This window comes from Salvelinus alpinus, chromosome 7 (assembly GCF_045679555.1).
Source record: "Salvelinus alpinus chromosome 7, SLU_Salpinus.1, whole genome shotgun sequence".
Taxonomy (NCBI): domain Eukaryota; kingdom Metazoa; phylum Chordata; class Actinopteri; order Salmoniformes; family Salmonidae; genus Salvelinus; species Salvelinus alpinus.
Window position 1 is genome coordinate 31,263,219 of NC_092092.1, and position 12,716 is coordinate 31,275,934.

At 45.4% G+C, this 12,716-nt stretch overlaps 1 protein-coding gene across 4 annotated transcripts in view; it reads left to right on the top strand.

Moving 5' to 3' along the window:
* sap30bp (SAP30 binding protein) overlaps nucleotides 1-12,386 on the top strand; it is a 48,095-nt gene extending 35,709 nt beyond the window's left edge. Inside the window, exons 5-10 of one of the 4 annotated variants that reach the window (XM_071409810.1) lie at nucleotides 4,120-4,208; nucleotides 8,911-9,002; nucleotides 9,132-9,244; nucleotides 9,364-9,467; nucleotides 11,061-11,148; nucleotides 11,398-12,386. In XM_071409810.1, the coding sequence (XP_071265911.1) occupies nucleotides 4,120-4,208; nucleotides 8,911-9,002; nucleotides 9,132-9,244; nucleotides 9,364-9,467; nucleotides 11,061-11,148; nucleotides 11,398-11,579 (668 nt within the window). In that variant the 3' untranslated portion in view covers nucleotides 11,580-12,386. The remainder of the gene's footprint in view (nucleotides 1-4,119; nucleotides 4,209-8,910; nucleotides 9,003-9,131; nucleotides 9,245-9,363; nucleotides 9,468-11,060; nucleotides 11,149-11,397) is intronic. The other 3 variants (XM_071409811.1, XM_071409812.1, XM_071409813.1) reach the window with 3 other exon arrangements.
* The last annotated feature ends 330 nt before the right edge of the window (nucleotides 12,387-12,716 follow it).

Consider the following 12,716-nt stretch of genomic DNA (forward strand, 5'->3'; position numbering starts at 1 on the left):
GACATTTAATGAGCCCAAGCCCAAAAAAGCCCAAATGATTGTGCCGTTATCCAATACATGTATGATATATAGGCTATTGCACGAAAGAAAAACATAGACACATAGATATAGCTAGATATATGCTCTCCTGGCTAAGTAAATGAAACCAGCTCCAGTAGGGTTATATTTTTGTGTGAACTGTATTACTGTACTGTATTATAGGCTACTGTGTTATGTGGACTGTATTACTGTACTGTATTATAGGCTACTGTGTTATGTGGACTGTATTACTGTACTGTATTATAGGCTACTGTGTTATGTGGACTGTAATTACGCGCCTTGTTCAATCCATGATAAAGCAGAAAGAGAAAATGCTATTCTGGTGCAGTCCATGGTGACTACAAAGTTGCAAGAATAGGCTAGTGAATTTAGATTTTTAAATATACTAGGGCCTATTTGTATAGTTAGTAGGCTGACGCATATACCTTTCAGAATATTTCCCCTGATGTTATTAGCCTGCCTACCTCTTTCTCTCACTAGTGTTGCTTTAGTCCTTCCTTGGCTTTCAACAGTTCAATTAAATACGTTTCATTGTCCTTTATAGTCATCAATCTAATGTCATGCTTGAATAATATAGGACTAGAAATAGATGCAGATTGTTTTCACATCTCCGCACGAAGACTGAATGGCTATGGGTCTGAGTAAATAACTGAATAGCCTAGCGCCATCACGCGTTAGCTCTTCTTTCAATCTACCCGTGAGTTCTATTGGCTGCTGTATTTAACATTCAGCAAACAAGAGCTCGTGTCCCTTTTCTAATAGTCTATTGGTATAAGAAATGCAACACAAAACAATTGTGTCCAGCAAGCTGTCCTCGTCTAGATTTTCTTGCATGGGACTCCAAGAGCTAAGGAGCGTTTTTAAAGGAGAGAAGCCAGGTGCGTGCGTATTGCTCAAGAGACAAGCAATAAGTTAGAAGCTTATTATGCGTAAACTGTCATTCATTAGCTAAATATAAATATAAATATAAGGCTAATTGAATTTATTACCTGAAAGAGGTAAGCTCGACTTGCTATATACATATATCAGTCTTGAACAGGATTATCTATTTTAGAGAGAGAGAGAGAGAGAGAGAGAGTTTAAACCAACTATATTTTAGTGATGGGCTATTTTAAAACTCTGCAGCTGCAATTGAAAAAAATGATATCTTTACCACTCTGTATAGCACTTTGTGACATCAGCTAATGTAAAAAGGGTGTTATAAATACATTTGAATGATTTAAAAAAATAAATAATAAGGCGACCTCCCAAAACCAGATGGAGATGTGTAAATTAGACACGCATTCTGTCTTTATATTACTGTAGCATAGACTATGCTGCAGCAAATGTAGTCCTTCCTTTCACAAGAACGAAAAAGTGACCATGATGAGATGATGGGTCTACATGCGTTGTGATCTGCACTCCATACTGAGATGGGCTGTCTGTCCCCACCCTGAGCGTTGATCATTCATCCTGCAGAGAGAAGGCCGCAGAGAAGCCACATTTAGACATCACATATCATTTAAGTTCCATTCCAGGCCATGCTGTTCATATAAATAATTTATTCGGTTTATTCGGTTTCTCGCAGTTATGTCTTCCGGGAATGGAGAAGTGGTTTTGGCTGATAAATCTTGGTAGCGGGTTCCTGATATTCAACCCTTATTCGGACCACTTTCACTGTACAGTATGTCTTCTATGTGCCTGTAGCCGCACACACAGACGGCAGCCTGTCATGCTAGGGCGTCTGACATGCCTGGTCAGGTTCTTCCCTACACCAGGCCATGGCAGCCTGTGTTCATGGAAAGCAACACATGCTCATGCTAGGGCGTCTGACATGCCTGGTCAGGTTCTTCCCTACCCCAGGCCATGGCAGCCTGTGTTCATGGAAAGCAACACATGCTCATGCTAGGGCGTCTGACATGCCTGGTCAGGTTCTTCCCTACCCCAGGCCATGGCAGCCTGTGTTCATGGAAAGCAACACATGCTCATGCTAGGGCGTCTGACATGCCTGGTCAGGTTCTTCCCTACCCCAGGCCATGGCAGCCTGTGTTCATGGAAAGCAACACATGCTCATGCTAGGGCGTCTGACATGCCTGGTCAGGTTCTTCCCCTACCCCAGGCCATGGCAGCCTGTGTTCATAGAAAGCAACACATGCTCATGCTAGGGCGTCTGACATGCCTGGTCAGGTTCTTCCCTACCCCAGGCCATGGTATTTTCTACTGTTCATAAGTGTTCATGCAGCCAAGTGCAATATTTGTGTTTAGTGTGTGCTTGTCACCGAGTACATCATTACTCTGTTATGGTTTCTTTCTGTTTACTCAAGTGAGTGTGCGTGGACCCCTGTTTGTGCAAGTGTGTGTACTTGCTCAGTTAGCCAGTAGGAGAGGGTAACGCCCTGCCCCTCCCTGTAGGAGTGTCATACCCCTCTCACCTACAGACACAAGGCAGAATGGAGTGGGGGAGGAGAGGCAAGGGTAAGGTCAAGCAGGGTAGTGTGAGGGGTGGGGGTTTTCTTTTGGTTCCACCTGGGCATCAAGCAAAACAAGTTAAAGGAGAGGGAGACGAGTGGAGAGGGAGACGAGTGGAGAGGGAGACGAGTGGAGAGGGAGACGAGTGGAGAGGGAGACGAGTGGAGAGGGAGACGAGTGGAGAGGGAGACGAGTGGAGAGGGAGACGAGTGGAGAGGGAGACGAGTGGAGGGGGAGACGAGTGGAGGGGGAGACGAGTGGAGGGGGAGACGAGTGGAGAGGGCGACGAGTGGAGAGGGCGACGAGTGGAGGGGGAGACGAGTGGAGGGGGAGACGAGTGGAGAGGGCGACGAGTGGAGAGGGCGACGAGTGGAGGGGGAGACGAGTGGAGGGGGAGACGAGTGGAGGGGGAGACGAGTGGAGGGGGAGACGAGTGGAGAGGGAGACGAGTGGAGGGGGAGACGAGTGGAGGGGGAGACGAGTGGAGGGGGAGACGAGTGGAGGGGGAGACGAGTGGAGGGGGAGACGAGTGGAGGGGGAGACGAGTGGAGGGGGAGACGAGTGGAGAGGGAGAGAACACTACCTGTAAGGACTGAAGTGGAGTGTGTTTGGTGCATGGAGGAGCTGCTTCACTACACAACATACTGTATGTGACCTACAATACAGGCTAAAGGATCCTACTTAACTGTTCTCACATACAAAGTGTACGCACACAACAACAAAAAAATCTCAACCGTTTTAAAGCAGGGGTGTCGAACATGCAGGCCGGATCCGGGGGAAACAAACTCAATATACTTTAAAATGACTTAAACCAAATTGAAACTGTGTAGAAATCATAATGGACCTATATTCCTACAATTTCTTGAACCATGTAACCACATGGAATGAATGGGTCCAAATTAGACGTTACGCCAAATCCCAACTTGAAACTATGAGATCAGGTTGGTTTCTGGATCACTGTGCACAGTCAATAGACCTACATTCATAGTTTGACTGTCCAGGTTGCTAATAATCACTAGACAGTCAAGGAGCATCGACAGTTCCAAAAACAATAGATAGAGGACAATGTTTAGCAAATTTTGACAGCGAGGATATATAACCAGTTTTCAGTGTGGCCCTCCGGAGCTCGTTGACGAACGAATGCGCCCCCCGGGACAAAATGTGTTCAACACCCCTGATTTAAAGCCTTATTAGATTGACGGTGCTGAGTGACTGTAAAATACTCTCCCGCTGAGGAGGCTCTAGTGACACTGAAGAATGCCTGGCCTGGAGTCAGAGAAAGAACGGAAGAGTTGAGGAGGGAAGAGTTGAAAAAAGGGGAGCCTTGTTTCTCTTCACAAGCCCCAACAGACACTCCCTGACTGGGTGTGGTGCCTAGGTCTCGTACCAGGACCAGATGCTCCGAACAAACAAACAAATACACACACACACACACACACAGAACAACTGTCAGCTTAGGAATGCACCAAACATGTTGATTCAACACTCACTGACTTTACAGACATCATGTCTGGGTTCACTTCTAAAGATAAAGAAGTAGCTGCTAGAATGTTATGGGCTTCTATACAGCATCTAGATCTGTCTGTAGTCTGCTCCTCTGATTGGTTGTTTCTCTCTGTATCTCCGCCCCAGCTCTGTTCTCCGAGAAAGTGAGGAACATGTCACCCGACAAGATCCGGATTCCCCCTGAGCCACCAGGACGCTGCTCCAGTCACCTACAGGTACACACAGACCCACCTGGGCTTTGTCGTCCACTCACACCCCTACTTACCTTAGTTATGTACTGTATCTCTACTTAACCCTATGTCAACTCACCTGAACTTGCCTGTGCTATATCACCACCTCTCTTGCACATCTTACATACCTGTGAAATTCCTCTGTCTAAACTGGTCTGGTCACCTGGTCTAAACAACCATCACTTTCACATTTGTCACACTGGCCTGCAGTACCACCATAGTCAGCAGTGACACGGTAAGCTGTCTGTCAACAAGTAGCAGACTACTGGAGGGAGGACAGTAAGGGTGTAACGGCTCACCAAACCATGGGTTCGGTAGCTATTGCGGTTTTGTGTTCACGGTTCGGTTTCGGCATAGCGGGGGGGAAAATGAAATGTAAACCGTTACCGTAGTTAATTTTAGTTTATTTAAGAAAATCCAAAGTGTTTGTATTCCTGATTCCACACATGATCATGAGTCATATAATGCCTACTGAGAGCACCATCAGGAATATCACTTTGTATTTTCTTAATTGGAAACACACGATTACGCAACAACACTATGCGCAATATATGTGTGAAATCGATATGTAAACATGGCTTAGACATTGTATAGGCTTATGCTATAATGTTTTCTTACAAAGAGATACATTATGCACACTTGTGTGACTCATAACAGGAGCGTGTCTGTAGCACGTACTTCTCATTTCCCACTCCGGTGTAAAATGATGGGCTGTCACTGTCAAGCAGCTCTCTGTAGCCCTGGAGGTCCATCCATCGCAACGCAGGCTGCATTAGCCAATTCATTGACAACTTCAGCTTTAGTTTGCTTCTATAGAGTGGGCAGTACCTGTTTGCTGAAACAGGTGCGGGTGGGTGAAGTTGGAAACGTGGCTCGAGCACTTTCACGAGGTGCTGAAACCCCCTATTCCTCTAAACCGCTGTGAGTGGGCGCATATCCATGGCTATAAACATACCTATCGCTCTTGTAATTTCTTTGGCCCAGTCAGAATTGGCCTCGAAGGGCTGCTTGAATGAAGAGGGGATACTAAGTTGTTGTTTTTTTGCGTTTCCGTCTTGCTCCGGTGGTAGGAATACTGGGGTGATGTTGGCGTTAAAAACACGCTTGAGGTGTTGGCCGCTGCCTAGGCCAGTGGTTCCCAACTCCAGTCCTCTAGTACCACCAACAGCACACGTTGTTGTAGCCCCAGACAATAAACACCGGCTTCAACTCATTGAGGGTTTGATGATTAGTTGACAAGTTGAATCGGGTGTTCTTGTCTTGGGCAACAATAGGTGTGTACTGTCGGGGGTACTCTAGGACTGGAGTTGGAAACCCTTGGCATAGGTTATTCTTATTGAGCAATGGTGGCATACTCTCTCTGTCCATCGCCGTTGTAATCTACTGGGAAGCCAAAAATGTTCCCAAACTGGAGATTTAAATGGTGGAGAGTCCTCCTGGTTTATCCACCCCACCACTCGCCATCGTACAGAACTAGTTCCACAAAAGGACCGTTTGAAATGCGCTAATTAAGATTAGAATTTTGATTACAAAGTGTGCATAGACCTCTTGTTTTAACGGAATAGCCGGAACAAAAAAAATGATGCTCAAATTTACTTGAGGCATACACTGCAGCGTAGGCAGGGCCTATAGCCTTGTGTTTTTATTTTGGGGATATATTTTTTATGTATTCATTCAGCGTCACAATGCGGACTGAACCAAGGTCCACGTACCGAAAGGTTTGGTATGAACATGTGTACAGTTACACCCCTAGCGGACAGGTAAGTGCATGATGTACTGAAATTGGCGGGGTATGAGAACAGATAAGGTGTGTGTCTGAGATATTGGTTTCCAGGTTGTAAATTGCCCCTCCTGCCAAAGTCTGAGAAGAGTTCAATGCCAGCTGCCAGACAAGCAGTGTTCTGCAGTTGTTGGTAAATGTTCAAGAATGTTCCAGGCTGTTGGAGAGCAGAATCCTCCAGTGGGAGAATAACATCAACATGTAGGAAGAGACAGACAAAACATCTCAGTGGTCAGCTCTCTGTCAGTCAACATTCCATCCCTCTAGACACGGTCTCTCAATCCTTACACTGCTCCAAGGTTTTCCTCAGAAATAAGTTGGCATTCCCGGTAGACATTGCCATCATGCACAGATCTAGGATCAGCGTATCCTTCCCAAATCTTAACCCTAACCATGAGGGAGAAATATGCAACATTTAGATCAGTAAATGCAGGTGAAGATGAATGTCTTGGTGATTGAACAGCTCAGCACTGTATAGCATTGCCTCATGGTGCGCACACCTACTCAATAGGCTAGCGGTTCAGAGCGTTGGACCAGTAACCAAAAGGTTGCTGGTTCAAATATTCCGTTCTGCCCTTGAGCAAGGCAGTTAACCCACAACAACTGTTCCCCGGGAGCTGACGACGTCGACTGAAGGCAGCCCCCCGCACCTCTCTGATTCAGAGGGGTTGGGTTAAATTTAGAAGACACATTTTGGTGGAATTAAATCAGTTGTGCAACTGACTAGGTATATCCTTTCCCTTCCCTTAATTACCCCTCTATCAGGTGAATCACTGATGAATCACTACCTTTCCTCAGGCTGCAACTAACACCAGCACACACAGGAAGGGCTGGGGACAGTTAAGACTCAGGCCAATGAGTAGCCAGGGTGTGGTCTGTGTTGTTTTAGTATGCCTCATTATTGTACTGGCCCTCATTACCATTGTATCTCAAAAAATAAACATCACAATACTGTGGTCCTACTTTTGGCCTAATTGAACTGACTGTTTTGAGTACTGTAGATACAGTAGTGCAATAACATTCCAATCCTCCATCTTGTCCGTTTTAAGGCTAATTTATCATTGTTGATACCCCTGGCCCAGCTCCCTGCGTCTCCCAGGAGCCTGGTTGCCAAATATTGCTCTGAGGTCTCAGAAACTGCAGACACACAATGGCTCCATTCAGAGCCCTGTCAGTCAGATATACAGTACCAGTCAAACGTTTGGATACCTACTCATTCAAGGGTTTCTCTTTATTTTCTACATTGTAGAATAATAGGGAAGACATCAAAACTATGAAATAACATATATGGAATCATGTAGCAACCAACACAGTGTTAAACAAATCAAAATATATCTTAGTTTCTTCAAAGTAGCCACCCTTTGCCTTTGATGACAGCTTTGCACACTCTTGGCATTCCCTCAACCATCTTCACCTGGAATGCTTTTCCAACCGTCTTGAAGGAGTTCCCACATATGCTGAGCACTTGTTGGCTGTTTTTCCTTCACTCTGCGGTACAACTCATCCCAAACCATCTCAATTGGGTTGAGGTCGGGGGATTGTGGGGGCCAGGTCATCTGATGCAGAACTCCATGACTCTCGTCTTGGTTTAATAGCCCTTACACAACATGGAGGTGTGTTGGGACATTGTCCTGTTGAAAAACACACACTAACACACTAAGCGCAAACCAGGGGGGATGACGTATCGCTGCAGAATGCTGTGGTAGACATGCTGGTTAAGTGTGCCTTGAATTCTAAATGAATCACTGACAGTGTCCCCAGCAAAGCACCATCACACCTTCTCCATGCGTCATGGTGGGAGCCATCCGTTCACCTACTCTGCGTCTCACAAAGACACGGCGGTTGGAACCAAAAATCTCAAATTTGGACTCATCAGACCAAAGGACAAATTTCCACCGGTCTAATGTCCATTGCTCCTGTTTCTTGGCCAAAGCAAGTCTCTTCTTATTATTGGTGTCCTTTGGTAGTGGTTTCTTTGCAGCAATTCGACCATGAAGGCCTGATTCACACAGTCTCCTCTGCACAGTTGTATTGAGATGTCTGTTACTTGAACTCATTTGGGCTGCAATCTGAGTCTGGTAACTCTAATGAACTCATCCTCTGCAGCAGAGGTAACTCTGGGTTTTCCTTTCCTGTGGCGGTCCTCATGAGAGCCAGTTTCATCATAGCGCTTTATGTTTTTTGCAACTGCACTTGAAGAAACGTTCAAAGTTCTTGACATTTTCTGGATTGACTGACCTTCCTGTCTTAAAGTAATGATGGACTGCTGTTTCTTTTTACTTATCTTGCCATAATATGGACTTGGTCTTTTACCAAATAGGGCTATCTTCTGTACACCAGAATGCCAAGAGTGTACAAAGCTGTCATCAAGGCAAAGGGTGGCTACTTTGAATAATCTAAAATATATTTTGATTGTTTAACACTTTCTTGGTTACTGAATGATTCCATATGTGTTATTTCATAGTTTTGATGTCTTCACTATTATTCTACATTGTAGAAAATAGTATAAATAAAGAAGAACCCTGGAGTGAGTAGGTGTGGCCAAACGTTTGACTGGTTCTGAATGGATCAAGGCTGGAGTAAAGACCCTGGCTTCAGCCTTTGCCAAGTTCAGCTGCCTTGTTTCGCATTGATTAACACACTGTAGGGGCTAAGCTGACATGTTACGCCTCTCTACCAATTGACCAGTCATTCTGTGCTGTTCATACACTGGTAGGTTTGGAGGCCAAAGGACGCAATTTCAATTCCAGTTATGGACAACTGCACCTGGCTTTACTGAAATATCTAGGCTTGTGATACATACACATCACAACAGTGCTTGAACAAAGTGCTTGTCGTAAAAACTATACTAGTGGGGACTTGACTCTTATGTTCTACTGATCAGATATGTTGGTTTTCTGTCAACAGGAGAAGATCCAGAAGCTGTATGAAAAGAATCTACATGGAGACTTTGACACAAACAACCACATTCAGAAGAAGAAAGAGTTCAGGAATCCCAGGTACACACACATATACACACACACACGCACTAATTCATGCCACACACACACAGAGTTATGAACACGTCGACGATACGTGGGATGCTTTTCCAGATACTTTTGTTGACATGTCTATGTGTGTCTTTGCAGTATCTATGAGAAACTCATTCAGTTCTGTGGCATTGATGAACTGGGAACCAACTACCCTAAAGACATGTTTGATCCTCACGGCTGGTCAGAGGACTCTTACTATGAGGCACTGGGTAAGGAAGTCATTGGTGTGTATGTGTGCGGACAGGCATATGTGCTTGTTTGTGGCTGTATGTGCTTGCCAGTCTGTGGTAGTCCTATCAGCTGAACTGTTTTCATTCCCTCCCTGCAGCCAAAGCTCAGAAGGTAGAGATGGATAAACTGGAGAAAGCCAAGAAGGACAGGACGAAGGTGAGGGACACGGGCGCTTTTATTGACTTGAAGAGGGGACCTGAGGTAACCTGAATTCCAATACACACGTTTTCACCCCCCCCACACACACACAAAACAAAACCATGCCTGCTCTCCTCTTAACCCCATCCCCAACCTCTGTTAAAAACATATTCACTACGTGGCCAAAGGTATGTGGACATCCACGTTGAACATCTCATTCCAAAATCATGGGCATTAATATGGAGTTGGTCCCCCCTTTGTTGCTATAACAGCCTCCGCTCTTTTGGGAAGGCTTTCCACTAGATTTTGGAACATTGCTGCGAGGACTTGCTTTCATTCAGCCACGAGCATTTGTGAGGTCGGGCACTGAGGTTGGGCGATTAGGCCTGGCTCGCAGTCGGCGTTACAATTCAATCTGAAATGTATTCGGTGGGGTTGAGGTCAGGGCTCTGTGCAGGCCAGTCAAGTTCTTCTACACCGATCTCAACAAAACATTTCTGTATGTACATTTCTGCTGAAACAGGAAATGGCCTTCCCCAAAGTGTTGCCACAAAGTTGGAATCGTCTAGAATGGTATGCTGTACTGTTAAGATTTCCATTCACTGGAACTAAGGGGCTTATCCCGAACCATGAAAAACAGCCCCAGACCATTGTTCCTCCTCCACCAAACTCTACAGTTGGCACTATGCATTCGGGCAGGTAGCGTTCTCCTGGCATCCGCCAAACCCAGATTCATTCGTCGGACTGCCAGATGGTGAAACGTGATTCATCACTCCAGAGAACGCGTTTCCAATGTTTCAGAGACCAATAGTGGCAAGCTAAACAACACTCCAGCCGATGCTTGGCATCGCGCATGGTGAGCTTAGGCTTGTGTGCAGCTCCACGGCCATGGAACCCTATTTCATGAAGCTCCTGATGAACAGTTATTGTGCTGATGTTGCTTCCAGAGGCCGTTTGGAACTTGGTAGTGAGTGTTGTAACTGAGGACTGACTATTTCTTAGTGCTTCAGCGTGCTTCAGCACTCGGCAGTCCCATTCTGAGCTTGTGTGGCCTACCACTTTGCGGCTGAGCCGTTGTTGCTCTTTGACATTTCCACTTCACAATATCAGCACTTACAGTTGACCGCGGCAGTTCTAGCGGGACAGAAATTTGATGAACTGACTTGTTGGACAGGTGGCATCCTATGACGGTGCCACGTTAAGTCACTGAGCTCTTCAGTACAGGCCATTCTCCTGCCAATGCTTGTCTATGGAGATTGCATGGCGGTGTGCTCGATTTATTTATTTTACCTGTCAGCAATGGGTGTGGCTGAAATAGCCGAAACCACTCATTTGAAGGGGTGTCCACATACTTTTGGTTATGTAGTGTACCTGTTCAGAGAAAATAGCTTTGCCGACCCTGTACGTACGTTTACTCCTCTCCTTTACTGTTTTACAAATCACAGACCGGGCCGTTCTCTTTTATCAGTCTGTGTGTCAGGGGCATGTTGCCACCAGCAGCCTCTAGTTTATTTTCTCCACACACTTCCAGAGAAGTGTCCTGCCAAGAGATTAAGGCTCATCACAACACAATGTCAGCACAACCCAGCCCGGCTCCGCTCAGCCTTCTGCAGCATGAGTATGGTGAAGTATTTTGTCTCCTCTCTCCTCTCCTAGATTGAGTTTGTGACGGGCACTAAGAAGGGGACAATCCCCACCAATGCAGCAGTTCCCACCACCAATACAGCTACTACCACAGCTACAGGTACACTCACAACACACACAACTGTGTTCCAAATCAACCCCTAGCTCCAACCCCGAGACAGCTATCACCACCAACACCTCTTCTACTGTCACTGGCAGATGAGCCCCCACACTCCATAGAAACATTATCATCCTTGACTGATTTTAGGTTGTGACCTTCCTGAAAGAGAAAAAGGTTAAGATTATAGAGTATATCTGGTTCCCTTTCTCTCCCGTTCACTTTCTCTCTCTCCCGCCTCTCCACCCCCAGCAGAGGCTCAGAAGAGGAAGAGTAAGTGGGACTCTGCAGTGCCCGTGACCCTGGCCCAGCCCGCACTGCTCACTACCACGGCAACCCTGCCAGGGGTGGTCTCCGTGACAACCACCGCCAGCGGAACCAAGACCACCGTCATCTCCGCCGTTGGCACCATCCAGAAGAAAGCCAAGCAGTGAACCGGCATGGGGAGAGGAAGTATGTGTGTTTTGAATGGATGGATGAATGTGTGTGTGTGTGTGTGTGTGTGTGCATTGAGCTGTGTGGCTGTATTACTAAATGCAAAAAGAGGGAGAGTGAAAGAATGTCTTCAGACAATATGGATGTCACATGAACATTTCTGGCTGTACAAAACCTCTGCATCTCTACTGCCGTCGGTCTCTGGGATTGGATCTACAACATATGGTCAAAGGACTCAAGCCTGACTTGAGATTCAATAAGATAATTTTTCTGTCATTTCTGCATTGATATCAACATAAGGTTCCTTTTTCATCCAGCTCTCCAGTCAGCACCCTGTTGAAGTTATGCATTGATCTGTTTTTTTTTTATGTCGACAAGAAACAGTGTTTTGATGTTAGCTAAAGACTATCCATTGGGAAAACCACCCTACCTAGAAAGTAGCCTAGTTATGGCATAAGCCTCTTGACTGAAACTTGAGTTAGTTTCTTTATTCCATCCTCCTGTAAAATGGTTTCTTACAGTATCAACCCATCTGTTATGGTACAGTATATATTACTATTAGTTTTGGGCTCTACAACATTATGTCCTTTCTACCCACAGTGTATATTTGTGCTATTTCCTATGTTCTGTGTTTTTGACCATCTACTGGACAGACTATGGACATTGGTATCAACGTTTCTTGTCTCATTTTCAATGGCCTATTCAAAGAGCTTAGCGGGAATATTTTTTACAAATGTACATATATCGCTGCTGATGATGATGATGATAGGATGGTAAATAAAACAAACGTCATACTGCCTTTTCAATTGGAGTGTGTGTCCATTCTTGTACGGTTGTCTTGGGTTCAACATAAACTGTATTTTATACATAAGATGAAAGTAGTATTTGATCATACAATTATTTTCATGCTGTTCTCTGGATAAAGCTTTGAATGTTCTGTCCAGGAAATTAAAGAATGGTTGTGTTATTGTGTCCCAGATCTATTGACTGCAGCCACTGGCCTGAATCTGGCCAGAGGAATTTCTGCCTCGCTGTCTCCCTTTCATTCGCTCTCCTCTCTCTTTAATTTCTCCCCTTCTGTCTCTTTTCTATCCACTACACACGTTCTCTCTCTCCCCCTCATTCCTTCCATCTAT